This window comes from Lytechinus variegatus, chromosome 7 (assembly GCF_018143015.1).
Source record: "Lytechinus variegatus isolate NC3 chromosome 7, Lvar_3.0, whole genome shotgun sequence".
NCBI lineage: Eukaryota > Metazoa > Echinodermata > Echinoidea > Temnopleuroida > Toxopneustidae > Lytechinus > Lytechinus variegatus.
This window is the reverse complement of record NC_054746.1, coordinates 24,352,393-24,378,872: the sequence shown is the minus strand read 5'-3', so window position 1 is coordinate 24,378,872 and position 26,480 is coordinate 24,352,393. Positions and strand designations below refer to the sequence as shown.

The following is a 26,480-nucleotide window of genomic DNA, read 5'->3' as shown; positions in this document are numbered from 1 at the left end:
CTTTTGGTTGAAAAACGTGCGAGTGTGGAGTCGAGAATCGAGAACCTACGGTATTTCATTTCGCTGAAAATAACGCCTTTAACTAGATTCAAATTACGTCAAATAAAATTAAATTTGAGGAATTTAAATGTAAGTAGCCCTGGAACTGCTCTTCTGTGAGACGTAATTGCATTTTTATCCTAAATTAATTAGCTTTTTTCCACTGCTGCAACTGGTCATGTTGTTAATGTCATTCGTCATATTGTACACGCAATTATTATGTACGTAATAGGCGTATAGGATATCACATTTTCGTGATTATTGCATTCAAATTATACATGAGCTACATCACCATTTTTTCTGTTGGAGATTAGTATATGTGTAAGGGAGAGACACTGATCAGGGCAGCCACATAGTCACACTCATTCAATGAACAAGGTTATAATATAACCTTGTTCTCAGTTATATCTCCATGTGTGGCAAAATAAGGGTGGCAATGTTTGGCTTATTTTCTCTTTTTCTTTGGGGCAAATGCTTAATTTTTTTACACTGACAGTTTTCATTACACCTATTATTCATACAACTTGGCTCTTATTTAAATTTGATTCTTGAAATCATTTTTTTCTTAATGAAAAATAGAGATCAAAAAATGAAAATTTTCTTGCCATATTACTTTCCACCAATAGAGGGCGTACACAAAAATATGCCCCAAATTCAAGTTTTTGAGTGCTCTGGTGAATACAAAAATTATTCCCAATTTACTAATGAAAAATAAATTGCAACTGTATGGAAATTAGTAATTTTGGTCACAAAAGTGATATTTTAATGATTTTTTAAAGTGTGTCCTCTGTACAACATTGGCATACCATAGTCCTACCTGTAGATTCCCCACAGGAAGGGTGGTAGCAGTGAACAAGGGCATAGTCATAGACACTAATTCCTTGGTCACCATGGTCACATTTTTTCTACGGCGGCCGTATGGCGAGTCGAAAACAGCCGTTTTCACATTTTTTTGTGCCAGCTAAATATGAGTGGTTTTAATAAAATGAACATGATGAAGAAAACGGTTGTTTTCAACTCGCCATACGGCCACCGTAGAGCAAATGTGACTGAGCCTCTGAGTAATTTTCGGACCAGCCTAGCACCAAGTCTAGACTACCGGTATACCCAGTTGTTGTGTGTCCGGACAGGTGTGTCCGGACGATCAATTATAGAGAGTCATTTGGAAAAATTCACAAGTGAAGTTTCACCAATTTTTAGTACAAAATGTTAGGAAATATTATAAAGAACAAAACAAAAGATGATTACAACTATTGAATTTATATTTTTTGTGTAATCCAAAGACAAAAAAGAAGGCTTCAAAAATCTAAAGTGTCCGGACACCTGACCCCTCATCCTACTGATTATCACAATCATCACACAGTTACTGGAATACACCTCATTTAAAAACTCAAACATACACTTACTCATTTTCAGACCTGCACCTCGGCCGTTCGAACGATTTGAGTTTCACTTTTTTTGTACCTTTAGATCTATCTGAAAATTCATTATGTCACAGTTTGATCTGTAAGAGTAATCTTTGGAAGTTGTGTTTTGTTAGATTCATGTTTTATAAAGTTGGTTTCAGTGCAAAAATGTTAAAAATTTGGTCATGTGATGTGACTTTATATGAATATTAATGAGTATGCAAATAGCTGCCAATACATAGAGTCCATCAGATGACAATAAAATAAAAGATTTTAATGGAAATTATGTTGTAATATTGCAGTGAGAATAAAAAATTGAAATTGTAGCTAACTTTTTGAACTACTAACAGTTCTTTTTCAACCTAATTTTTTTTTCTTATATATACAGTCAGGATATTTGCAATAGCAAAACTTTGCTGTTGGGGACATTGATACCAATTACCAAATGTGTCAATATTTTTGTGTGTTGTTAAATTAGTGGCTGATCAGCAATAACAAAATCAGTGGAAATGAACCCCCCCCCCTGAAAATAAGAGCTTATACGTACTCCCTGGATAATATATATAGAGAGAGATTACTGCCCCCAGGGAATGGGTACTTAAGAGAAAACCACAAATTCTTGATGATTAAGTCAGGTTGCAACATAAGCACTATCCCAATTGCCTAGGGCATGGCAGGCAAGATAAAATCATTTTGGAAAAAGAAAATGCAATATCAAAGTAGATCGGTTCATGTCAAAAGAGAGAAAAAGTCAATGGTTTTATATAAAACCACAAAACTTTCTTTTGAAGAAGTAAAACTTTTTTTTGTCAATCTTTTTTTTTGCACAAGTGAAATAGGTTTTTTGGCAAGTATATTCCAACTATTTGAAAATTTACTTGCCCGACTGGGCAAGTGCTTCTAAAAAGTTATGTAACACCCTGATCAAGTTGCTCCTTGTCATAATTTACTTACCCAGTTGCCAATTTAAAATCTAAATATTGCTTGTCTGATTTCTTTCAAACTTTCACCATTCTGTTTTTTTTCTCCTTTCCAATACAACATTTTATATATCCAAGGCTGGATTCCGCTTTAAGAAATGAATGATGTTGAAAACTAACATCGCAAAAATAGACAGATATATTTAATAAACATTGGTTTAAATAAATCCCATTTTGTGAAAAGAAAGTGTAGGACCCAAAAAAATATTGTAGAGAAGCTTGACATATTCAATCATGGGTAGATTACTCTACAGTCTCATGTGTTTACCCCCAAACCCCAGTCAGCCACTAAAATAAACAATGTTTATCTAAAGAACCATGATCATGGATGTTGCTCAGGCTAATAACATATTAAAACAGCCAGGGATACTTACCAAATTCTGATTGAAGTAATGATTGAAAGCTAGTTATGTGAAATTGAGAAGATTATTTTGGTGATGCAAGTTTGACATGTGCAGGGTGTGAAGGAATATATTGTTTTCATAGACTTAAAGTGATCTCAATGACTCTTCTTCTTGTCAATTATTCCAGATATGGATTGAAAAAACAACACCATCATCATAGCCAAAGCATCATATACATGAACTAAATCCGACAAGATGACATCTATCATCAAGCTAATCCCATTTTCTGGGGTTTTAGATGAATCTCCACCCTGCTACATGCTTCAAGTAGATGAGTTCAGGTTTCTACTTGATTGTGGATGGGATGAACATTTCACTATGGAGAATATAGAAGGACTGAAAAAGTAAGTTGTTAGCTGAAGAGCATAATTGGGTATTGTGAGAGGTGTATGTTACAAGCTATGGAAGGCAGGTGAAATTAGGTTATTGAAATGCTCTTTTCAGGATTATTTATCATCACATTCAAGGTTCTATTAATTTGATCTTGAAATTTACAGTTATATTTTCAGAGAGTTCTTTTTTTACCTGATCAATATGCAGGAACTTTGAGTATAGATGTAAAAAATAAGTAACATGTCTATATTTGACATAGTCCAGTATGGAATTTTACAGTCAAATATGATGGTGAATAAGTTGATTCAGTAAAAATAATAATTGAGACCTAAGCTTAATTTCAGGAAATAGTTGAAATTGTTTCTGTATTTAATTAGAATTTAATCTAAATGTACATGTATGTAATAATTAGGTCCTCCTTTAATTCACATTGTCATCCTTTGATTTGTGATCTTTCTGTTTTTCAATGTCTAGGCACATTCATCAGATAGATGCTGTTCTATTGTCATATCCGGACAATCTTCATCTTGGAGCCTTGCCCTACTTGGTCGGCAAATGCAATCTGACCTGTCCTATATATGCTACTATTCCAGTCTACAAGATGGGACAGATGTTTATGTATGATTTATTTCAGGTATGTTGAAAAGCAATTTCTTGTCACATACATCTGTTCCCGCAAGATCTTATTAGAATTGATTTGAAGTAAATAGAAAAACAGAATTGCTGTAAAATCATTGCTGTGTTAATATTTCCAGTACAAGGCCATTCTACTGCAAACCAGCTATTTTGGAAAGTAATTGTACATTTGTGAATTATTGGAAATTACCTGACTATGTAATTGCGGAGATTCATTCATGAAAAATTTATACTCTGTCACTTAGGCCCAGAAGAATTACAGGTAGTTCTGGTAAAGAAGTTAGAAGTGCATCAATCAGTTTGACTCCATATAATATTTCTATTCAAAGTGGTTGCACATACCAGTCTGGAAGATTATTTGTATGGTTTGTTAGTATGTGGATCATTTCCTTAAATGTGAATGTGTTGGGTATATTATGTTCTATCAGTTTTTAAAAGCTATTATTTATAAGATTGTCAACCAAACAATGTAATGTCAAGAAAAGTATATGCTGGATTTCTACACTGTTCCCCATTATATTTTTCACAGTCTAAACACAACTATGAAGAGTTTGATTTGTTTGATCTGGATGATGTTGATGCTGCTTTTGATAAGATCATTCAACTCAAGTACTCTCAAAGTATCAGCCTAAAAGGTAAGACTATCGCCTCTCTATCATGATATCTTGGAGATGTCAGCTTAGCTTAGCTGTGATTATGTTCATCTGCCCCACTACAGCTTGGAATGAATATTCTCATATGATACTTTTGAGTTTGATAGATTTTTTTTAAATTTTAAGTTGTTTGTGAATGGTATTGAAAAATATGAACATGGATGTGTATTATTACAGTAACAAATCTGTATTTGAAATTGTGAAGTATTAGTTTGACTGACTTCTTTTTGTCTGGTATGATTGTTTATTAAAGTCAAGCCAAGCCAAGCCAGTTTCTCAAATATGAGCGAGTCTCTAATTCATCAAATCCTTGTTTACTAGTCAAACTTACAGATGATTATAATGTATGTGTGCACTGCTACATGCTTGGTAATGTAAAATGTCAAGTGTAATACGATCTCTGTCTTGACCTTTTTTCTGAACTTACATAGGTAAAGGTCATGGTTTGACCATCACACCTCTACCTGGAGGTCACATGATCGGAGGAACAATCTGGAAGATTGTGAAGGATGGAGAGGAGGAGATAATCTATGCTGTTGACTATAATCACAAGAAAGAGCGCCATCTTAATGGTGCAGTTCTGGAGAGTATTAGTAGGCCAAGTCTCCTCATCACAGACTGTTTCAATGCGACGTATGTTCAGGCAAGGCGAAGGGCCAGGGATGAGAAACTGATGGGTAAGGAATTTTAAACTTGATTTAAAAAAAAAAATGATTTTTAGGTTTTTAAAATGATGTGATTCAAAGTTGACATGTTTCTGTAGCATTATATCAGTAGATGCAACATGAATTATTATTAATATTATTCAGTTAAATTGTTTCACTTTAAGTCATTGTATTGGATGTGGGAAATATCTGATATAATAGATTTCCTCAAGGTTCAACTTATGACAAGATAATTGATGATTGTCATGGTGATGATGGATGATAGAGGTATGATAATTTTCAGAAAAGAATAAGAAGCTCTTGAACAAGAGCATCCATGTCTGTCAGTAGCCTATACATTAAAACAGATGTCCTGAAGTATAAAGTGAATTCACCAAGGTAAATAGATTACATGAATGTACATGTACAGCAATGATACACAGTCTTGACAGTACATGTTTACACGTGCTGAAACATTTGTTCTTTTCAGATATTATATTGAATACAATGAGGAATGAAGGCAATGTTCTGATATCAGTTGATACCGCAGGAAGAGTTGTAGAACTCTCACTTCTTTTGGTAAGTGACAGTGTTTCATGAAGCCATACCTAAATAGATGCATGACTTTATGAACGATTGAAATATGGCAAGCTTAAGGGTTTTTCTCTTTTTTTTTCTTTTTTTTTAAACCAAACAAGCTGAATCATGCTGATACTGAAATACTTAAATAATCTTTCCCAATATTGTTATGACTTGGTGCATATTTTTCATGTAAATGAGATATGTTCTGAAACTGTCAAAACTTTGTGCAAACTAAATTATGGCTTGTTTTTGTCACTTCGGTTGTTCATGAAGTCATGCATTACCTTAAATGGTTTATGTCCCCCCCCTCCCTATTACAAGAGAATAGGGGAGCGTTTCATGAAAGGACTTGTCAGACGTTTTATCTGACACTTACCTAGTAACAGTGACTCTAAACCAATTATTCTTAAGGAAAGTTGTTGGACCTGACAACTTGTCGGATGAGAATGTTAATGAAACGCTCCCAGGGCTCTTAAGAGTTTTTAAAAATTCATATATATGAATGTAATTCTAAATCTTTTTTTTTTGTTGGAGGGCTTTGGTTTGGAGATTTTTGGAAAGAAAATGTATATCGAAAATTCTGACAAAAAAATCTTGAACTGCTTCTTTGTAATTTATACAAGACTGGTTTACTTCTGCATAATTACATGTGCTACCACTCCTTATTGCTGATACTTGTGTGGAATCTTGTAGACATACATGTATTACTGAATCTAATTTTCTAATTTCATTGGTAATGAATTACAGGATCAACTATGGAGGAATCAGGATTCTGGATTAGGAAACTACTCATTGGCAATGCTCAACAATGTCAGTTACAATGTTGTAGAATTTGCAAAATCACAGGTAAGTGGTAGATAGATATGGTATGTGTTTCATTAATGTTTGTGAGAAAATTCAAGTGACATTAGGGCTGAGAATACTTACTTTGAAAAAAATCAATAATTTTAATTGGGCAATTCCATAGAATGTACACATTTGACCCCCTGTATTTGAGACCTTCCTGAAATTATCTTTCTCTGATTCCTATGACAGTCTTTAATGCTATCAAATGATCATGACTTTATTAGGTAGGTACTGTGATGTAGGAATTGAGAAAAATGGGGTTGGATGTCCAAAAAAGGGTTGAATATTTTATGGAATTGCCCAATTGTAATTTTATCCTTTGTATTTCAAATGACTCATGTATTGTTACTTTACACAAGTAGAGCAAGATAAAACCAAGATATTTTTTTCTTATACAATGTCATAAGTTTATTTATTCTTTGTCATGTTTTGTCCTTCATGCGTATAAACATTGTTCTGCTCTTTTTAAAATGCAAATGAGAAAATCTCATAATGATTACCTTTCTATATATATAAGGTTGAATGGATGAGTGACAAGGTAATGAGAGCATTTGAAGACAGAAGAAATAATCCCTTCCAGTTCAAGCATCTGAAGCTTTGTCACAACCTCAAGGAATTAGCCAAAGTTCCTGAACCTAAGGTGAGAGAAGCGTTGAATGTCGTGGTATATATGTGAAGGGCCATTTTGGAGATGTGTAAGCAGTTAATGGATTCATAAAATTTTAAGGGTGAAGTAATTGAATGCACCATTTCATTTGATGATGTAGTGTGTTCAACTCCTTTCGTCTGATTTCATGTAAAAGAATTATAAACCTTTTATTTACTAAAAAATTTGAAATTGTGCATTGTGCGAGTTTCAGTTGAAAACATCAAGATAAATTGTGATCACAATGGTAAAATATCAATTTTTAGTATATTTTTGAAAGAGTATTTTTATTTTATGCACTATAAAATTGGATGTAGCAAACTTGGATAATTTTTTTTCAGTTTTAATAAGACCTATTATTTGTCATTTTTTTAATTAAACTGCAACTCAGTCATCCTGAAAACCAAAGTATATTCAGAGAAAAATGTTTGCTTAATACTTGACTGAAATGAAATGTATCCAGTAGTTTTGTTGAAATTAAGATAAAAATTTCATACAGAAGCACTACACTTATGATACCGCAGATGTTTAATGTAAATTTGCACTTTTTTATAATCCCTTTCAGGTTGTGTTAGCCAGCGTTCCAGATTTAGAGTGTGGCTATTCAAGAGAGTTATTCACTCAATGGAGTAGTAATGCTAAGAATAGTGTCATCCTAACCAACAGGACATCACATGGTACACTAGCTAGGAGGTTAATCGAAACACCCAACCCAAATCAACTCAAACTCAGGGTAGGTATAAGGTCTCTTTTGGGGCTATTCAGAAGATTTATTCCCCCAATGGAGTAGTAATGCCAAGAATAGTATGATCTTAACCAACAAGACATCTTACGGTACACAAGCTAGGAGGTTAATAGAGACACCCAACCAAAATCATTTCAAACTCAAAGTAATATGCTGTGAAATCATGGTTATTTGTGATGTTGTACAAGGAGTCAAACCATGATTGGTGTTGGTCAGCACAAAATTGTGCACAAAGCTTTGCCTTGTAGGACCAGTGATAACTCAAGGGAAATCCACCTCAATCGACAGAGCTCCTTTCGAGACTTGGAAACAGTTCTCTTATATTTCTTTTTAGTGTATTCATTTCTTGAAAGACAATGATGAAAAATTATTATTTTACATGGGAGGAGGAATACCATGACAAGTGGTCTCAAAAGATCTAAGCTATGCTACAGAAAATTATGCAGCATGCAGGACAAATTGCCCCCTCCCCAAAAGAAAAAAAAATGTTAAGTGTCATTTTGAGATTTGCCCAACACCTCTTGAACTAAATTCACTTTGTATTATAATTTGTATAGGTGAGCAGAAGAGTTAAGCTTGAGAAAGAAGAACTAGAAGAATATAGGATTAATGAAAAGGAGAAGGAAAGACAGAGGAAGGCAGACGAGGCTGCTCAGAGGTAAGCGACAAGCTTGAATATTTGTTACTATCAATGTCTTTGATTTTGTTATATGAGAGCTGATAGACAATTTGCCAGGCTGTAAAATCAGTGCCAATTAGTGTTTTGTGATAACAGAGATACAGCTATCAATATTTACCCTGATATCTGAGCCAACACATTCAATCCTTTCCGTTGAGCATTTGCACTTACAGAGCAATGCATGACGTACCTAATGTCTAAAAAATTTGACCTGAATGATTTTGAACTAATGGTAGGTTGACTTGGGCTGACTTTACAGGATTAACATTGTGAAAGTGGAATGGTAAATTTGTTTTGACATATATTTATTTTGCAGGCGATTAGAAGGAGATTCAAGTGATGAGAGTGAAGAAGAGATGGAGGTTGATGATATGGGAAGATCAAGGACCAAGCATGATCTTATGATGAATACAGATGTAAGTGGGTTCATCATTTATTCATTCGTTCATTTATTCACTCAACTAACCACATATTCATTTATCCATTCCTTCCTTCCTTCCAATATTCATTCATCCATTTATTCATTTATTCATTCATTCATTTATTCATTCATTTGTTCATTGGTTTAGTTTTTTTTGTCTCACCTGCGAAGCAGAGTGAGACTATAGGCGCCGCTTTTCCGACGGCGGCGGCGGCGTCAACATCAAATCTTAACCTGAGGTTAAGTTTTTGAAATGACGTCATAACTTAGAAAGTATATGGACCTAGTTAATAAAACTTGGCCATAAGGTTAATCAAGTATTACTGAACATCCTATTAGAGTTTCATGTCACATGACCAAGGTCAAAGGTCATTTAGGGTCAATGAACTTAGACCATGTTGGGGGAATCAACATCGAAATCTTAACCTGAGGTTAAGTTTTTGAAATGTCATCATAACTTAAAAAATATATGGACCTAGTTCATGAAACTTGGACATAAGGTTAATCAAGTATCACTGAACATCCTGCATGAGTTTCACGTCACATGACCAAGGTCAAAGGTCATTTAGGGTCAATGAACTTTCTCCGAATTGGATGTATCTGTTGAATTACCATCATAACTTTGAAAGTTTATGGATCTGATTCATGAAACTTGTACATAAGAGTAATCAAGTATCACTGAATATCCTGTGCGAGTTTTAGGTCACGTGATCAAGGTCAAAGGTCATGTAAGGTCAGTGAACTTTGGCCATGTTGGGTTTTTGTCTCACCTGCGAAGCAAAGTGAGACTATAGGCGCCGCTTTTCCGACGGCGACGGCGGCGGCGGCGGCGGCGTCAACATCAAATCTTAACCTGAGGTTAAGTTTTTGAAATGACATCATAACTTAGAAAGTATATGGACCTAGTTAATAAAACTTGGCCATAAGGTTAATCAAGTATTACTGAACATCCTATTAGAGTTTCATGTCACATGACCAAGGTCAAAGGTCATTTAGGGTCAATGAACTTAGACCATGTTGGAGGAATCAACATCGAAATCTTAACCTGAGGTTAAGTTTTTGAAATGTCATCATAACTTAGAAAATATATGGACCTAGTTCATGAAACTTGGACATAAGGTTAATCAAGTATCAATGAACATCCTGCATGAGTTTCACGTCACATGACCAAGGTCAAAGGTCATTTAGGGTCAATGAACTTTGGACGAATTGGGGATATCTGTTGAATTCCCATCATAACTTTGAAAGTTTATGGATCTGATTCATGAAACTTGGACATAATAGTAATCAAGCATCACTGAACATTTTGTGCAAGTTTCAGGTCACATGATCAAGGTCAAAGGTCATTTAGGGTCAATGAACTTTGGCCGATTTGGGGATATCTGTTGAATTCCCATCATAACTTTGAAAGTTTATGGATCTGATTCATGAAACTTGGACATAATAGTAATCAAGCATCACTGAACATTTTGTGCAAGTTTCAGGTCTCATGATTAAGGTCAAAGGTCATTTAGGGTCAATGAACTTTGGCCGAATCGGGGGTATCTGTTGAATTACCATCATAACTTTGAAAGTTTATTGGTCTAGTTCGTTAAACTTGGACATTAGAGTAACCAAGTATCACTGAACATCCTGTGCGTGTTTCAGGTCACATGTCCAAGGTCAATGAACTTTAGCTGAATTGGGTGTATCTGTTGAATTACCATCATAACTTTGAAAGTTTATGGATCTGATTCATGAAACTCGTACATAAGAGTAATCAAGTATCACTGAACATCCTGTTCCAGTTTCAGGTCACATGATCAAGGTCAAAGGTCATGTAAGGTCAATGAACTTTGGCCATGTTGGGGTTTTTTGTTGAATAACCATCATATCTCTGTAAGTTTATTGGTCTAGTTCATAAAAAGAGGACATAAGAGTAACCATGTATCACTGAACATCTTGTGCGAGTTAGAGTAGTATACAAAGTCAGCACTGCTGCTATATTGAACCGCGTGATGCAGGTGAGACGGCCAGAGGCATTCCACTTGTTTGTTGAATAACCATCATATCTCTGTAGGTTTATTGGTCTAGTTCATAAAAAGTGGACATAAGAGTAACCATGTATCACTGAACATCTTGTGCGAGTTAGAGTAGTATTCAAAGTGAGCACTGCTGCTATATTGAACCGCGCGATGCAGGTGAGACGGCCAGAGGCATTCCACTTGTTTCTTTCATTAATTCATTCAGGAAAAGGGAGTGTATATGTGTGTAGGATCTCTGTCAAAGTTCTTGATGTATAGTTAAATCCCTTGGATGAAATACTACAATTTTTTTTTTGGGGGGGGTCTTTTGAATTGATAAAATATGCAGTATTTTGTTTCCTTCTAATCTTTCCTTTTAATCTTATTTTATTCTGTTTAATATTTTTTTTTACCAGACTGGAAAGAAAGGAACAAGTTTCTTCAAGACACTGAAAAAGTCTTACCCCATGTTTCCATTCCATGAAGAGCGGTTAAGATGGGACGATTATGGCGAGATCATCAAGCCTGAAGACTACATGATCAAAGAGACCTTACAGACAGAAGAAGAGAAAGAAGTGAAGGTAGGTAAAATGTGCTGGAATTAAGAATTGATGGATAGATGGTTGGATCATTAGTGAGGCTCTAAAACAGAAAGAAGTGAAAGGGAGGTTATGTACTTTGTAGCTTTAGGAAGGGAATGTATGTATAAAGGGTGGACTTGATTTGGAAGCATATATATCATAATTGTATTAAGAACACCAGATCTAAAATATAAATATTGCAGACTTTCCAGATAGAGGAAGAGGAAAAGGTCAAGATAAGTCGAGATGTATGTTTGTGAAGGAATCGATAGATGGATAAGCTAAATAGCTAACTGATGGATGAATAAATAGTTGGATGATGGATGGTGAAGAGATTCTTCTTTATTCATATATTCATTTGGAAAGATCATCAAGCACTGAGACTACCTGACCAAAATGATCTTATTGAAAGATCTAAAGAAGAGGGTGTTTAAGGAATAGGAAAGGTGAATGTATATATGTGTGTCATTCAAAAGAATGAAAGTGGATGTATGGATGAAAGATCATATCTAGTTATATTATGCAAACTATGTTAATTGGCATTGAATTTTCTAATCTGGATACTTCCTGTTTGCTATCCTTTTTTTTTTTGGCAGGAAGATGAGGTTGATGATTTTGATGATGCAGCTGAAGGTATGTTTCTAACGGTGAAGCTGAGGTCATGTGATATTGTCAATTATAATGAATTTCCTGGATTTCAGATCGTTGTTACAATGTAAAGCTATTTATCTTCTTTTTTTCAAATTTTTTTTGCTAGTAGAAGTTGTAGCAGAATAAAGGTAGGCAATCAACATAGAAGCATGGAATATTATCTGAATTATTATTATTCATGTCTTCCAAGTTATAACTTGTAAGTTCACCATTCATCAAAACTTATTGAATGGAAGCAAAATGAAAGCACGAACCTTTTAGGCCAATCTCACTCTTGCTTCAAATTATTATGGATGAATAAAGAAAAAGCAAACAAGCATAACACTGAAAATCTAATCATAATTTTGATGAAATATAAGAAAGTATGACATTTCAAGCTTCATTTAATATGCACGACATGGTTGCCATGCTAATGATAGAGCTAGTGATGTCTCACACTCCCTAGTCCCTACTTTTGTATTTTTTTTAATTATTATGTGGAATATTAAATATATCAACTTTTTTTAGCTTTGATCATACAGATCAAGCTTTTAATACGATGATTATGTGTTACAAAAAGGGAGATTTCACTTGTTTAACGTAGATACAAATATTGTTTTAGAGTATACAAGTGTGAAATGAAAAATTTCATATTGCATACACTTAAATTCACAAGAGTTAGTGTCTGGTGCCATTGTTTCCCTCATTTGTATACATAATTTTGTATGGAGGATGAGACAGGTTGATTTGATTTTATTTCAAAGATATTAATTACTTTCGTTTTGAAAGTAATCATTAACCTTTTCCCCCCTCTTGTCTTTGTTTATACAGGTGACATACCAACAAAGTGTGTAGCAAGCCAGATCATTGTTGATGTTAAGTAAGTTATTAATTCATAGTTTCTTCTTAATTTTCATAGTAATGTCTGTTTAATGAAAAATTTTTTTTTTTAATTTTTGTTGCAAATATTGCTTTGCTGGAAGGTTTTGAAGGTAATCAAATCTCTTGATATCCCATTCCCTGGAATTAATTTTCAAATCATTTTCCTAATTCTTCACCTCTGTCATTTGTGCAAATCTCACCTTGCGATAGAAATATTTGGAAAGTCAATGTTAAAATTAGAATAAGATCAGAACTCTGGATGATTTTGTCACTTCCATTATGACTTCATATGTGAATTATTACCTAATTCATGCAAAAACCCATCATCTGAGACAGACATAGAGGTTTTAAGAATGTCAGACAGAGGAAGGGACACATGTTCATTAAAAAAAAGCATAATATTATATTCACTGGTAACTTTGACAGCTTAGAATGTAGATTACACAGGAAATACCAAAGGTGACATCTACACAAGCAGGAGTAGATTTCTTGGCCAGATGGTGATATGTACACCAATGGAATGAAGTTATGTACATGAAATTAACCAAGGAGGGATTAAAGGCAAGAACTTGTAAACAAGGAGGAATGTAATCTACAAATAGCGAACCCCTGCTCACAATCAGAGCTAAAAATCCCTTCTAGTCTTCAAGTGATTGATTTTTTTTTTTTTTAACCCAATGTTCAAAGTCAAGTGATTCAATTATGAGATAATTAGTTTGGAATAATCATTGTGCTACCACACTGCTATTTGCTAAGGAGAATTTAGCATGTGTCTCACAAATTTCTGTGAGCTATATTAGGAATTAATTACTTTGATTTATAATGCACTAGAAGTGCTCGACCTATCTACTCTTGATAAGCGGAGAGGACTATGTATGAGACTAGCAAATGAGTCTTCATTCCTCCCCCTTTCACGACTGGCTACCTCCAACTCACGAGGCGGTCCACAAACGTTCACTACGTTACAGCAATATGTACACTGAAATACGCTGTAGAACAGAAACGCTGTCGTAAAAGCGCTGTCCCATACATGGTCCGACTACTCAACAATCAATCGAATATGTAATTCTTTTCCAAATTTATGATTAATTAAAACATGCCTATTCAATGACACGACTTCTCAACAAGCAATCAATGTGTTAACAATATCCAAATTATGCATAATAAATTTTATACAAAGCGAAATTAATATGTTATCGTCTAATATAATATTATGATGTTTTCGTTCGCTTTCAATTATGGTTACGTCTCTTTGTAGCAAATGATAATGATAATAAAGCTTACGTATATGTGCTCAATATTACTGTTACCACATCTAGCATTGCTTGTTTTCAATGGGCATAGTTGTTTTATCCCATCTTGGTATAATTGTTTAGTATGCTAATTCCATGTTTATACATATATAACCAGAAATTATTTAATCGATCATTAGATTTATGATATCTATTTCCGTTTAAGTCAGGTGAAATATACTTAACTCATTGACAGAATCCCTTCAAGCAGTTTTAACAACCTTATCGACATATTTTTCATTTTCCCCCTTATTCCGGCTCAGTTATATTTCATATTCAATTCTTTAAAGAAATACCATTTGTTTATAATGTCTGTTTTTTATTTTATTCATGCAAGCTTATGAATTACTGACTTTATCCCCACAGAATCATACTGTGGTTACAACTATCCAAGATTACTGTTATCCCATGTATAAAATTATTGTTCTCTTCTCCTTTCTTAATTTTCAACATATAACATTTGTTTTATTACTTTTACATGTCATTTTGTTATAGCAATTGTTATTGTATATATTTTGTATTTTACCTTCTTACCGATGAAGTTTTCTGAATAAACCATTTCAATTCAATTCAATAATCTTTTGTTCATAAGAAGTGAACTAACAAAAAATGTAATTGGTCAGGCAAGTGCCAAAGATAATGAAACTTCATTTCTTTTTTCCCTCTAAATATTTGAACAATCATGTGACATAAAAAATGAATATAAAAAGTTAGAAAAAATAAATGATTTGAAAGAAATTAAATTAGATTGTGAAAAGGTGAGAAAATTATCTTCCAGTTTCATCCCTATTGGGTTATTTTTTTTGTATATTGTAAACTCTTTCACTCTTCTATTGCAGATGTTCGATAACCTTCATTGACTTTGAAGGTCGTTCAGATGGAGAGTCAATGAAGAAGCTTATAACCCAAGTCAAGCCAAGACAACTGGTAATATGTCAGCATTTTACGATAAGTTTTGCATGTGTGTTGCCTCATATTAATACTATTCTGTTTGGTATGCTATATTAATGCTAAACTGTATGACATCAACCTTCACTGTTATGATTGATTGTCTATCAGCATATGTAGATTCCTCTGAAAATTGATTTAAAGGTGTTTTAGTAATGATGTAGACAAAAAAGTCTTTGGTGTCTTATCTATATTGAAATTAATGATTCTTTGCTCTTAGTATGTGGTTTGTATGATAAGCAAATCTAGATATGTTTAACTCTTTTGTTTTTATTGTAATGCTAGGTATTAGTTCGAGGTCAGATGAATGCCACACAACATCTTGCTGAGTACTGCCATCTACAGCTTGCTGGAGTTAAGGTCTTTATACCAAGAATGAATGAAATATGTGATGCTACTATGGAAAGTCATATTTATCAGGTTAGAATTTAATCATTCTTCCTTCTCCCCCCCCCCCATCTCCCATCACCTAACCCCCATTGTCAATTCTCTATAACCACTCCTCTGATAATTTTCATATTAAACACTGACAATTCTTTAAAAATCAAATTACAGTCAGGATTTATAATATGCACTTGGCTTCATTCTGTACAAGAATTGATTATATCTATAATATACATATCTTATTATATGGTGGCTCTTTTCAGCCACAGTTCTCTTTGTTAACTTACAAAATTAACATTCCCAGCACAGTCCAATGTCTTTTGAGAATGAATAAAACAATGATGAGATGTATCTGAAATTTCTCTTCAATTTGCACTAGGTGAAACTGAAAGACAGTCTTGTGAGCTCTCTGCTCTTCTCCAAGACTCGGGATACAGAGTTATCTTGGATTGATGGTTGTCTAGATCTACAATCAGCTGGAGACAAGCTTGCGGGCAAGGCTATCAAGGGAACAGATACATCTACCAATGGAGATGACAAGAAGAAAACTCCTGGACTTGGTAGGATTTTCTTTAACTCAATATACGGAAACAGACCTCTTAACCATTCCAAATTCTGAGGAAAGAATTTGAACTTTTGATCATTCTGACATCTTGTTTCTATATTAGTCATATTTTTCTTGATAACTTTAATGCTTAATCCTAAGCAAAATTGTCTTTCAATCTAAAAAAAAAAAAAAAAATTCCAGTTAAATGGATTGGGAAGTTTTGTAAATACTGCACCCTTGCTTCAATATTGTGATATGTGTGGGGGTGGGGGTGTTCTTATTTACATGATCAGTGCCCATCTAGCAAAATGATTCCTCTATGTTCAAAGAAATGGTTGCATACACAAAGTAAGGCTCTATGACATATCTGAAAAAAAAACTGCTACATTTGTGACTTTTTCGGGTGCAGTTAACGAGCCCTGCTTATTGATTATCATGGTAATATTGCAATATTATGTTGAAGGTCCTATCAACGAAATAGCTTTAAAAAATGGTTACACCATTGGATTTAGCAATAATTTTATTACGTGCAACATTTGTAGCACGTTTGTGGATAGCTGTAGTATATGAACAAGGGATTAGATAGAAACCATGGAAAAGATTTGCTTATTTGACCATCTTTTACTCATCTATTATTATCAGAGAAAAAATGAATTATCCGTACTTTCAAACAAATGATTTCCTTTTGTGGCATAGCTAAACAAACTCCAAACTATATTGTCCAGCTTGTTATATTTTAAAAAACTTTTTGTCCAAAAAGTTATCTAAAATTGACTTGAGAAACTTATAGAGAAAATATACAGATAAAGAATTGTTTCATTGTTAATCTTTACAGGACTTGGAAATGAAAGTGATGATTCAAGCGACGATGAAGATGATATCATTCCAGTACTTGATGCCGTCCAAACAAATGATGTGGGTTCATACTTCATTTTTTATACATGTATATTTTTCTAATATGAATTCTAAATTCTAATAAAAATTGAAAGATTAAAGATAAGTGAAAGTAGTTTAGTAACACTGATTTCAAGAGAAAGTTTGTAAAACCAAGATTAATTGTCACTATGTCATCACAGACCTAGATCTGGTACAGTTTCCTAAACTGAACTTTGTGAAATCATGAAATCTAAGCTGACAAGCAATCACACTGCATATCACCAACTCAGATAAGCACATGTCGTGCAGTGTGCTTTTTACTTTGCTACACTTCATGTACCAATCTAGCCTTTGAGAGCATTATAACTTTTCATTAGAAGCACAAAGCGGAGATGAATTGTTCAGGGAAGGTGTTCCATATGTAGGGTTGGATGTACATTCTTTATGGAAATACCCCAATGTAATCATGTTTCTTTGCTTCCTCTTCATACGATTGTAGGTAACACCCCACAGGCAGGTGTATATCAATCCACCAAGGTTCCTAGACTTCAAGCAGGTGCTAGCTAAGAATGGAATCAGGGCTGAGTTTACTGGTGGTGTTCTTGTCTGTAATAACACTGTTGCCATCAAGAGGGTGAGGATATAAAGAAGATATTAAAGTGATATTCCATTCAGTGTCATTGTCTTTGTAAATGAGGACTATTTTTTACATTTTAGGTGTGATTCTGCTATCTTTGCCCCTGTGATTTTGTTGCTTGATCAACTTTCTTACCATCAATTATTATGATGTTGATCATTATCATCATCATCATCCCCCTGGTCATCATCATCATCTTCCCCATTGTCATTTTCTTCCATGTCATCTTTGTCATAATCTGCTTCACCATCATTATCATCACCAGTTGTCATTGTCATTACTGTTGCCCCTTACTGCACCTGAGTGTCACAACATGATTTTTGCTAAATATGTATTTGAGAATAAAGTATATTGTAATATGCATTGTTCAGGACCTTGTCAAATCAAGTTAAATTTATTAGAAATCTTTTGTCTTAGAGCTGATTTAAACAAGACAGTTACTCATACTAAGGACTGTTATTAAGTTAAAATTTATCTTTGATTTTATGACTTCATGATCTATTTGACAATAGTAATTGTAAAGAGCTATAAAGATCTTAGGTCCAAGTCATGTCAGACATTTTTCTTTCTGGATTCCAATGGCATCTTACAAATTGGAAACCAGTATTCCAAGAGATGTAAATTTGAGCAAAATAGAAGAAAAAACATTGATTTTCATGTTCAAAACAAATCAAACTCATTACAAATCAGTATGTAGAAATATAACTTGGCAATTCCACTTTCATATTTTGATTTAATTAATAAAAGGTGTGAATTAGAAATTGAATATTTTAAGAAAGATAAATAGAAATGATACTTTGTATTTTCAATTAGAATTTATAATCTTATCTCACCATGATAGAATTCATAAGCATGAATTTAGCGACTATCACTTACAGTATATCGCCATAACACATGATTGGGAAAAATGTTATTGGAATCTGATAACAGGCCTGGTCAGATATGTTTTTCTTTTGAGCTACTAAAAAAAAAGAGAAAAGAAATATCTGTTCACAACTGCATGGTTGTCCTAAAACATTTTTATATTTTTATTTTCAGAATGAAAAAGGCCATCTGACCTTGGAAGGAGCTTTGTGTGAGGATTACTACACCGTTAGAGAACTTTTGTATGAGCAGTATGCCATTGTATGAGGAAGGCCTTACATGGTACATTGAAGAACTTTCAATCGTTACTTTTCCCATGCTTCCATTGGATACATTTTAGAAAGCCAAGCTATGACAAGCCACATAATGTATTGCACTTCTACCTCACAAGTTGGTTCCAACTGTGCATTTCTGTCTTGCATCTGTGTATGGAGGAGTTGGCTTGTCATGAGGGGAAGTCAAGCTTTGAACAAAGTACTGGACAGTGACCGGACAGTATCATCGCAATAGTATCATTCACAACACAATATAACTTTTCAATCTGCATTGTTGTTTGTTTTGTATTTTTGTGTATTTCGAGGAAGAATCAAATTTGCTTACAACGAGGCAGCCAAAGTTACAGCTAATCCTATTGGAACTGGATCTGACAGCAAAGGTATGGTGAATATTGCTCTCACCAAATGCCCTTCTTGAAATCACTCTCTGTCACTGTGTGAAGGAAGAGGTTCATAAAGTATTAGACTTCAGCTGTTTGTACCAATTATTTGTTTTACTGAAATGAACAATATATAAATTGGCAGTGCCTGTGCCAAGAAAGGAATCTTGTTTTGTAATGTATAGAATCATGATAATTTCTCTTGGTTTTTTTACCGCTACAAAACATACTTACATGTACTTACTGCCTGTCATGCCTCCTGGCATAAAGAGCAGCAACCAAAGCTCTCCATTCCCACCTACCTTGGGCCAGTCTCTGAAGTGACCCCTGTCGGAGGTAAGACATTTCACCCTCCACGGTCCGTCGCCAGGTGTTCTTGGGCCGACCTTGTTTTCTCCTTCCTTCTGGGGTCCCCTGCAGTGCTGTCCTTGTTATGTCATCCTCTTCTTTTCTTAGTACATGTCTGACCCAGCCCCCCCTCCTTTTTTAAGTATATCTTCCATACAAAATATACTGCCAAGGAACAAATCGATTATGGTATGCTTTCAGCTTTCCTACTCCCTTGTTTCCGTTGTAGCTCAAATGACCATCGAAATGTATACCAACATTGAAAATATGTTTTTGATTGTTGTGTTACGGTTGCTTTTTTAAGTGCCATCTGTTTAAGGAGATGGCATGATTTTTTTTATCTTGCCAGGTCGACCTTATTATGAGCCTTGTTATGTTGATATGGTGAAATACAATCTTGTCAAGTCAACCTGTAAAAATTTGTCATGGGGTATATATTACCATTATCTACTATGGATTTCGCCATGATGACATAAAACCTTATATAAGTCAACCTGGCAAGATGAGATAAAAAATAGAAAGCATGAAGGTTTGATGAAAATATATCGGAGAATAAGCAGAGTTATTATTTCAGTAGTTTCTATTTTTGTCATCACATGTTAGCAGCTGCCCCAAATGTCATGTAATATAAATTCCCAGTTTTCATTCATTCATAATGGTTTAAATATTTTCCTTTTAGAAGTGTGTTCGAATAATTGGATCAAATAGATTGAATTCACAGGTATGGTCATTTTCATTTTTGTCTCACCTGCATAGCAGAGTGAGACTATAGGCGCCGCTGCTTTTCCGACGGCGGCGTCAACATCAAATCTTAACCTAAGGTCAAGTTTTTGAAATGACATAACTTAGAAAGTGTATGGACCTAGTTCATGAAACTTGGCCATAAGGTTAATCAATTGCTGATGTGGTTTACGGTACACCATGTGGAGTGTTATAGAAACAGTGGATAGAAGAAGAGAAGAAGTGGATAGGCGAGAAAGTGGAGATTTGAGAGTAGAGTATTCTTTCTTGAAAATAGTCCTGAGAAGGACTGTAAACCAGAAGAAATGTTGAGTGAGAACAGCTTGAGTAGTAGAGCTGATGAGGAGATGCTGGCTTGAGTCGGCGAGTAGAGATGATGAGTAATAGAGAGACTCGACGTTTCGGACAGGTTGACTGTCCGAAACGTCGAGTCTCTCTACTACTTCAAGAAAGAAAACTTACTCTCAAATCTCCACTTTCTCGCCTATCCACTTCTCTTCTTCTATCCACTGTTTCTATAACACTCCACATGGTTTACAGTAAACCACATCAGCAATTGTACATGCCACCATGCAAACCTTCAAACAACATCTGAAGGTTAATCAAGTATTACTGAACATCCTATTAGAGTTTCATGTCACATGACCAAGGTCAAATGTCATCTAGGGTCAATGAACTTAGACCATGTTGGGAGAATCAACATCAAAATCTTAACCTGAGGTTAAGTTTTTGAAATGTCATCATAACTTAGAAAATATATGGACCTAGTTCATTAAACTTGGACATAAGGTTAATCAAGTATCACCAAACATCCTGCATGAGTTTCATGTCACATGACCAAGGTCAAAGGTCATTTAGGGTCAATGAACTTTGGCCGATTTGGGGGTATCTGTTGAATTACCATCATAACTTTAAAAAGTTTTTGGATCTGATTCATGAAACTTGGACATAATAGTAATCAAGTATCACTGAACATCCTGTGCAAGTTTCAGGTCACATGATCAAGGTCAAAGGTAATTTAGGGTCAATAAACTTTGGCCGAATTGGGGGTATTTGTTGAATTACCATCATAACTTTGAAAGTATGTTGGTCTAGTTCATAAAACTTGGACATAAGAGTAATCAAGTATCACTGAACATCCTGTGCGCATTTTAGGTCACATGACCAAGGTCAAAGGTCAATGAACTTTGGCCATAAGTGGGGTATCTGTTGAATTACCATCATAACTTTGCAAGTTTATTGATCTGACTTTTGAAACTTGGACATAAGAGTAATCAAGTATCACTGAATATCCTGTGCAAGTTTCAGGTCACATGATCAAGGTCAAAGGTCATGTGAGGTCAATGAACTTTGGCCACATTGGGGGTATTTGTTGAATTACCATCCTATCTCTGTAAGTGTATTGGTCTAGTTCATAAAACGTGGAAATAAGAGTAACCAAGTATCACTGAACATCTTGTGCGAGTTATAGTAGTTTTCAAAGTCAGCACTGCTGCTATGTTGAATCGCGTGATGCAGATGAGACGGCCAGAGGCATTCCACTTGTTATTTTACAAGATTACATCTTATAATTTGCTGGGTTTTTTTTTTTTTTCCTAAGGTGTTACTAAAAAAAACCCATGTAATTTGTTTATAAACATGAACTAAATTTTATTGAGAATTCGTTTTTATATGAATTAAAGTCAACTTTGGATTGATTAATATCAACATTATTTCATCAATCAAATATCAAAACAACAAATGTGAGGCCTTCCTCCTTGATCCAATAATCTTAGCAATGATCTTAGCAATGTTTTCTTTAATAAGCCAAAATAGTAATTTTGTCTTCAAAAATTAAAATTTGGAAAATAAGCTTATCTGAAAGTGTATCTTCTGTGTCTCTGATCTGTAAAAAATTTGAAGCTGTTGATATAAAACAAAGACAAGACGCAACAGGTTTGTTTTTTTAACACCATTTATTGTGGACTGCTGGAAATTTAACACAGTTTGCACAATATGCATATGTCATGCTTGAGTGAACCCTAAACTTCAAACCCTGTTTTCTCCATATTCTTTGAAGCTGTATGAAACTCTATAATCAATAGGACTGTGGGTAATTTTTTTAAAAATCAATTTTGATAAGCTTTGTACTATTTTAAAGCTTTTGGTTTGCTTTTAGAAACTTATTAAAAATCTCAAAATTCATCTGGGTAACTCATGTTAATCTTGAGGTGGAAGGTCACATATCTCAAAGTTTTCTTTAACTTCACAGTACTGCAAGTGTCATTCAATCAAAGCTATCAAAAAGGAACCCTCTATATATATATATATATATATATATATATATACTTTGTAAGAAAATGAACTGTGTGTGTAAATGAAATCCAAGGCCGTCTCTCTAATTGATTCAAAAGTAACAGAATTTCTTTGTGTGGAATGATGATTGTTTACTGATTGGAAACTATATTTCGAACTACACATACAGGTCAACAGGAATTCTATAAGTGCATTATAAGGCTCCCAAAGTTAGACATGATATGCATTATTTTTAATGAAAATGTACTCCAGAGATTTTCTATCAAGTCAACAATACAACTGTCATCTGAGGTTTTTGCACAGGATTAAATGCGAATGTTTTGTGAAGTAAATGTAAATATGTACTAAACTTTTCAAGAAAATAAAAATATTGTCCTATGTGATCCTTGCAACTAAGTTGTATGAATGAGAAAACAGGCCAACAGTTGAATTATCACATTTTGAGCTTCACATGGATATGTATGGTTGGTACAGTGTATATGAATGTTGATTTTGAAATGGATAGGGAGATAAATGTGTGGGATGGAATGAGAGAGAGAGGGGGGGGGGGGAGAAAAAAGATAATCGATGGAGAAAGAAAAAGGATATATGAGAGGGAAGATAAGAATGGGGATGAAAGGATGGTTGATGGATAAAAATGAGGGGAAGAGAAGTGCATTGATGGTGACGTGGAAGGGAGCAGAGAAGTAGTGAGGAGCTCCCCAAGTGATGGTGAGGAACCATGCAATGCTGAACACACTTGCAATGACTCTTCTGAACCTCATCCCTAAATTGTGACCACCAATATTTGTAAATGCCACTTCTTAAACTTCCCAGACTGAATTCAGACTTGTTCAACATTTTCAGCCATAGAATATTTTTTCAAGTCGGAAAGGGGCCATTCCATATAATTTTCAGACTTTATTTTTAATCATGCAAGCGAATTAGTAACTGGCAACAGCATTCAAAACCATGTAGACATTATTTTCAAGTTTGTATGAATTACAATTATCACTTTATTAGTTCAGTCTTTTAATTCAAATAATCTCTCTCTTATAAAGAAATCCCAATGAACACGGGTTGCTTTATAAGTCTATAGAGAGTAAAGATTCTTTTAAATTTAATATAAAGTATGAGAATACAATCAATCATCACGTTATGTAAAAAAAAAAGAAAGAATGATCATGATCGCAAGTTATAAAACATCTGTTTACATTCAGTTCCACACAAAACGTTTTCAACAATTTCAAGCCAATCTTAGCAACAACTCTTCCTTACCAAAAAGATAATCTTTCTCGAGCTCTTCTTGCAACCTCCGAGCATGGAGCTATGCTCCGAGGTGGCAACATGAAGACCACGCCCATCAATTGTCAGGATTCGATTACCACGCCCCCATAATGTTAGTCTGTTCGCGGATTTTATTTAATAATTGACCCTCTTTACCTAATTAAATTGTTTCTCTTAAATTCCTTTGTTTATTTATTTTGCTGTAATTAAATTAACCACCTTAGTATATATTTTTTCTTTATATATTTGGTACAATATTAACATAACTCGAGTAGAAATTTTGTCAATTTTACTTTCACCGATCATCATCAAAATTGCTGCGTCTTGGCGTAAACCTAGTCGTACCAGCACCAACATGGGCTTCAGATTCAGAAACGGTGTTGATAACGCAGAATTACATCCAATGTCATCTGAAATCATCTAAAAACGTGGCGTTGCTTTTACGACTAGGTGCACAGTGGCTGTCCAACATGAATGGCCGCATTTTCTTGGTAACGGGTGCTACAAATGGCATTGGACAGCACACTGCCCTGAAACTGGCCAAGACCGGCGCAACGGTTCTTGTTCACGGGAGAGCTCCGGCGAAGGTTGATGCCACTGTCGCAGACATCAAGAAGGTTACAGGCAATGAAAACATCAAAGGCTACATTGCTGACCTGGCACACTTGGCAAGCATCCGTCGACTCTCAGATGAGCTTCATGCTTCTTATAAACACATTGATGTCCTAATAAACAATGCTGGTGTCTTTGAAGAGGTCAGGAAGGAATCAAATGATGGATACGAAATGACTTTTGCAGTGAATGTCTTGGCACCTTTCTTGTTGACATCTCTCATTCAAGATCTGCTGAAGGCAGGTACAAAAAGCAGAATCATCAATGTCAGTTCCATCTCTCAGGCCACTTTTCTTGACCTTGATAATTTCCAAATTAAAGACAATTATGGCGATGGACACAAGGCATATGAACAGTCCAAAATATGTGAGATAATGTTCACCATAGACATGGCTGAACGTTTCCATAAAGATGGAATTACAGTGAACTGTCTCGACCCAGGAACTGTTAATACCCGAATGTTGCTGAAAAGCTGGGGCCCAGTAGGAATTCCTGTTGAGGAGGCAGATAATGAATATCATCTTTCAACTGATGCTAAATATGAAAATGTCACTGGAGAGTACTTTGTGGGTATGAGGAAAACTAGAGCATCTACGGTCGCTTATGACAAGAAGCTCAGAGAAAAACTTTGGAATCATCTCGTTGACATAACTGGAGCCCAATATGACTAAAATCAATCAATGAGACAATAGATATGCTTTGTTGATTAATTCATTTTTTTTTCTTATTTTACAGTACAAGTAGTTTAACTCCATTTCAAATTTAGTTTCATTTCTGTCTTCCAGATAAAGTGAGGTGACAAAATATTTGAGTTATTGAAGTCAGAAATTTGTAATGTGCTATTTAATCTTTTTTTTGTTGTTGATAGTTTACACATGCAAAATTATCTTTATCTCATTCCAATTATGTCTTGCAAAATATTGCTATAAAAAGTACACTTATTTACATTAAAAAAAAGTATATTATGTAAAAGATTATAAGTCATTTCACTTGTGGACTTTGTATGTACATGTATGTTTGCTGTTTTAACAGAATTTTCTTCAGAGTTCTAGATATTAGTTTTTATGTATGTTCATTCATTTGCAACTATTTCAGGTTGTTAAATATTTTGTTAAGTTACTTTATATTTGTTGTATTATATACAATGTCATTGTATTTCATTTTATTTTTTGTTGGAAATGCAATAAACACAAATTTGAAATTGAATTTGAATGACAAAAAAGTGGGATAGTGCCATCTGTGGGTTGGGGTGTTGCATGGGGAGGGGGATCTTCATTTGTTTTACAAATCATGGTATTTATGACAGTTATGATTTACTATTATAGTTTAAAAATACCAATCTTCCTGTAGGAGTTTTAAATGAAGAGAAAGTGTTGTTACATAAGATTAATGTTTAGTTTAAGCAAAAATAAAATGCTTGGCAAGATAACATGTATGACATGTATATGAGCTGCATTAGATGAAAATATAGTACCAGGGAAGTGGGCACTAGCGTATCTACGGGGGGGGGGGGGGGGGCGGTCTGCCCCCCTTGACGAGTCACAACACATGCAAGGGATGTATCCCTTCCCCCCCTCCGACGAGCTTGGATTTGCCCCCCCCTGTGAAAAATCCCAGGTACGCCACTGGAAGTGGGTGTTTGACATACATGCAAGGAAAGGTCAAAGGCAGAATTTTTAAATAAGTCCATTTATGCAATTTCTTGGCATGGCCTTTTCAATTTCTGTATGTTCATCCGTCAAAATTATATACTCAGTAAATCATGGACCTTGTCCCAGTTCAAATATAATTTGAATACTGAAAATCTGAGCCATCGTTTGCATTTGAAAATGATCTGTTTTTATAATTGCTGTTTTTTCCCTCTCTTTCCTTTCTTTATTCATTTAACTTTCTCTCTTATTCTTC

General features: G+C 34.5%; 2 protein-coding genes across 2 annotated transcripts; both read left to right on the top strand.

Annotated features, from left to right (window-relative positions):
• Positions 1-19,185, top strand: LOC121418815 (cleavage and polyadenylation specificity factor subunit 2-like). The gene is made up of 20 exons (XM_041612983.1): positions 1-129; positions 2,957-3,173; positions 3,637-3,796; positions 4,328-4,433; positions 4,883-5,128; positions 5,586-5,674; positions 6,425-6,523; positions 7,041-7,163; positions 7,735-7,902; positions 8,472-8,572; positions 8,910-9,009; positions 11,434-11,598; positions 12,195-12,231; positions 13,060-13,108; positions 15,242-15,329; positions 15,636-15,770; positions 16,114-16,294; positions 17,117-17,196; positions 17,657-17,791; positions 18,833-19,185. Exons 2-20 carry the CDS (start codon positions 3,025-3,027, stop codon positions 18,923-18,925), a joined length of 2,304 nt encoding a protein of 767 aa, XP_041468917.1. The 5' UTR covers positions 1-129; positions 2,957-3,024; the 3' UTR covers positions 18,926-19,185.
• Positions 19,186-24,351: 5,166 nt separating this feature from the next.
• Positions 24,352-26,073, top strand: LOC121417988 (retinol dehydrogenase 13-like). The gene has a single exon (XM_041611695.1). The coding sequence runs from the start codon at positions 24,434-24,436 to the stop codon at positions 25,244-25,246; it is 813 nt and encodes a 270-aa protein (XP_041467629.1). The 5' UTR covers positions 24,352-24,433; the 3' UTR covers positions 25,247-26,073.
• The last annotated feature ends 407 nt before the right edge of the window (positions 26,074-26,480 follow it).

Coding starts and splice junctions, on each gene's coding strand:
- LOC121418815 (XM_041612983.1), top strand. CDS start 3,025: ATGACATCTATCATCAAGCTAATCCCATTTTCTGGGGTTTTAGATGAA. Junction 9,010..11,433: donor ATCTTATGATGAATACAGAT/GTAAGTGGGTTC, acceptor TTTTTTTACCAG/ACTGGAAAGAAAGGAACAAG. Junction 12,232..13,059: donor TTTTGATGATGCAGCTGAAG/GTATGTTTCTAA, acceptor TTGTTTATACAG/GTGACATACCAACAAAGTGT.
- LOC121417988 (XM_041611695.1), top strand. CDS start 24,434: ATGAATGGCCGCATTTTCTTGGTAACGGGTGCTACAAATGGCATTGGA.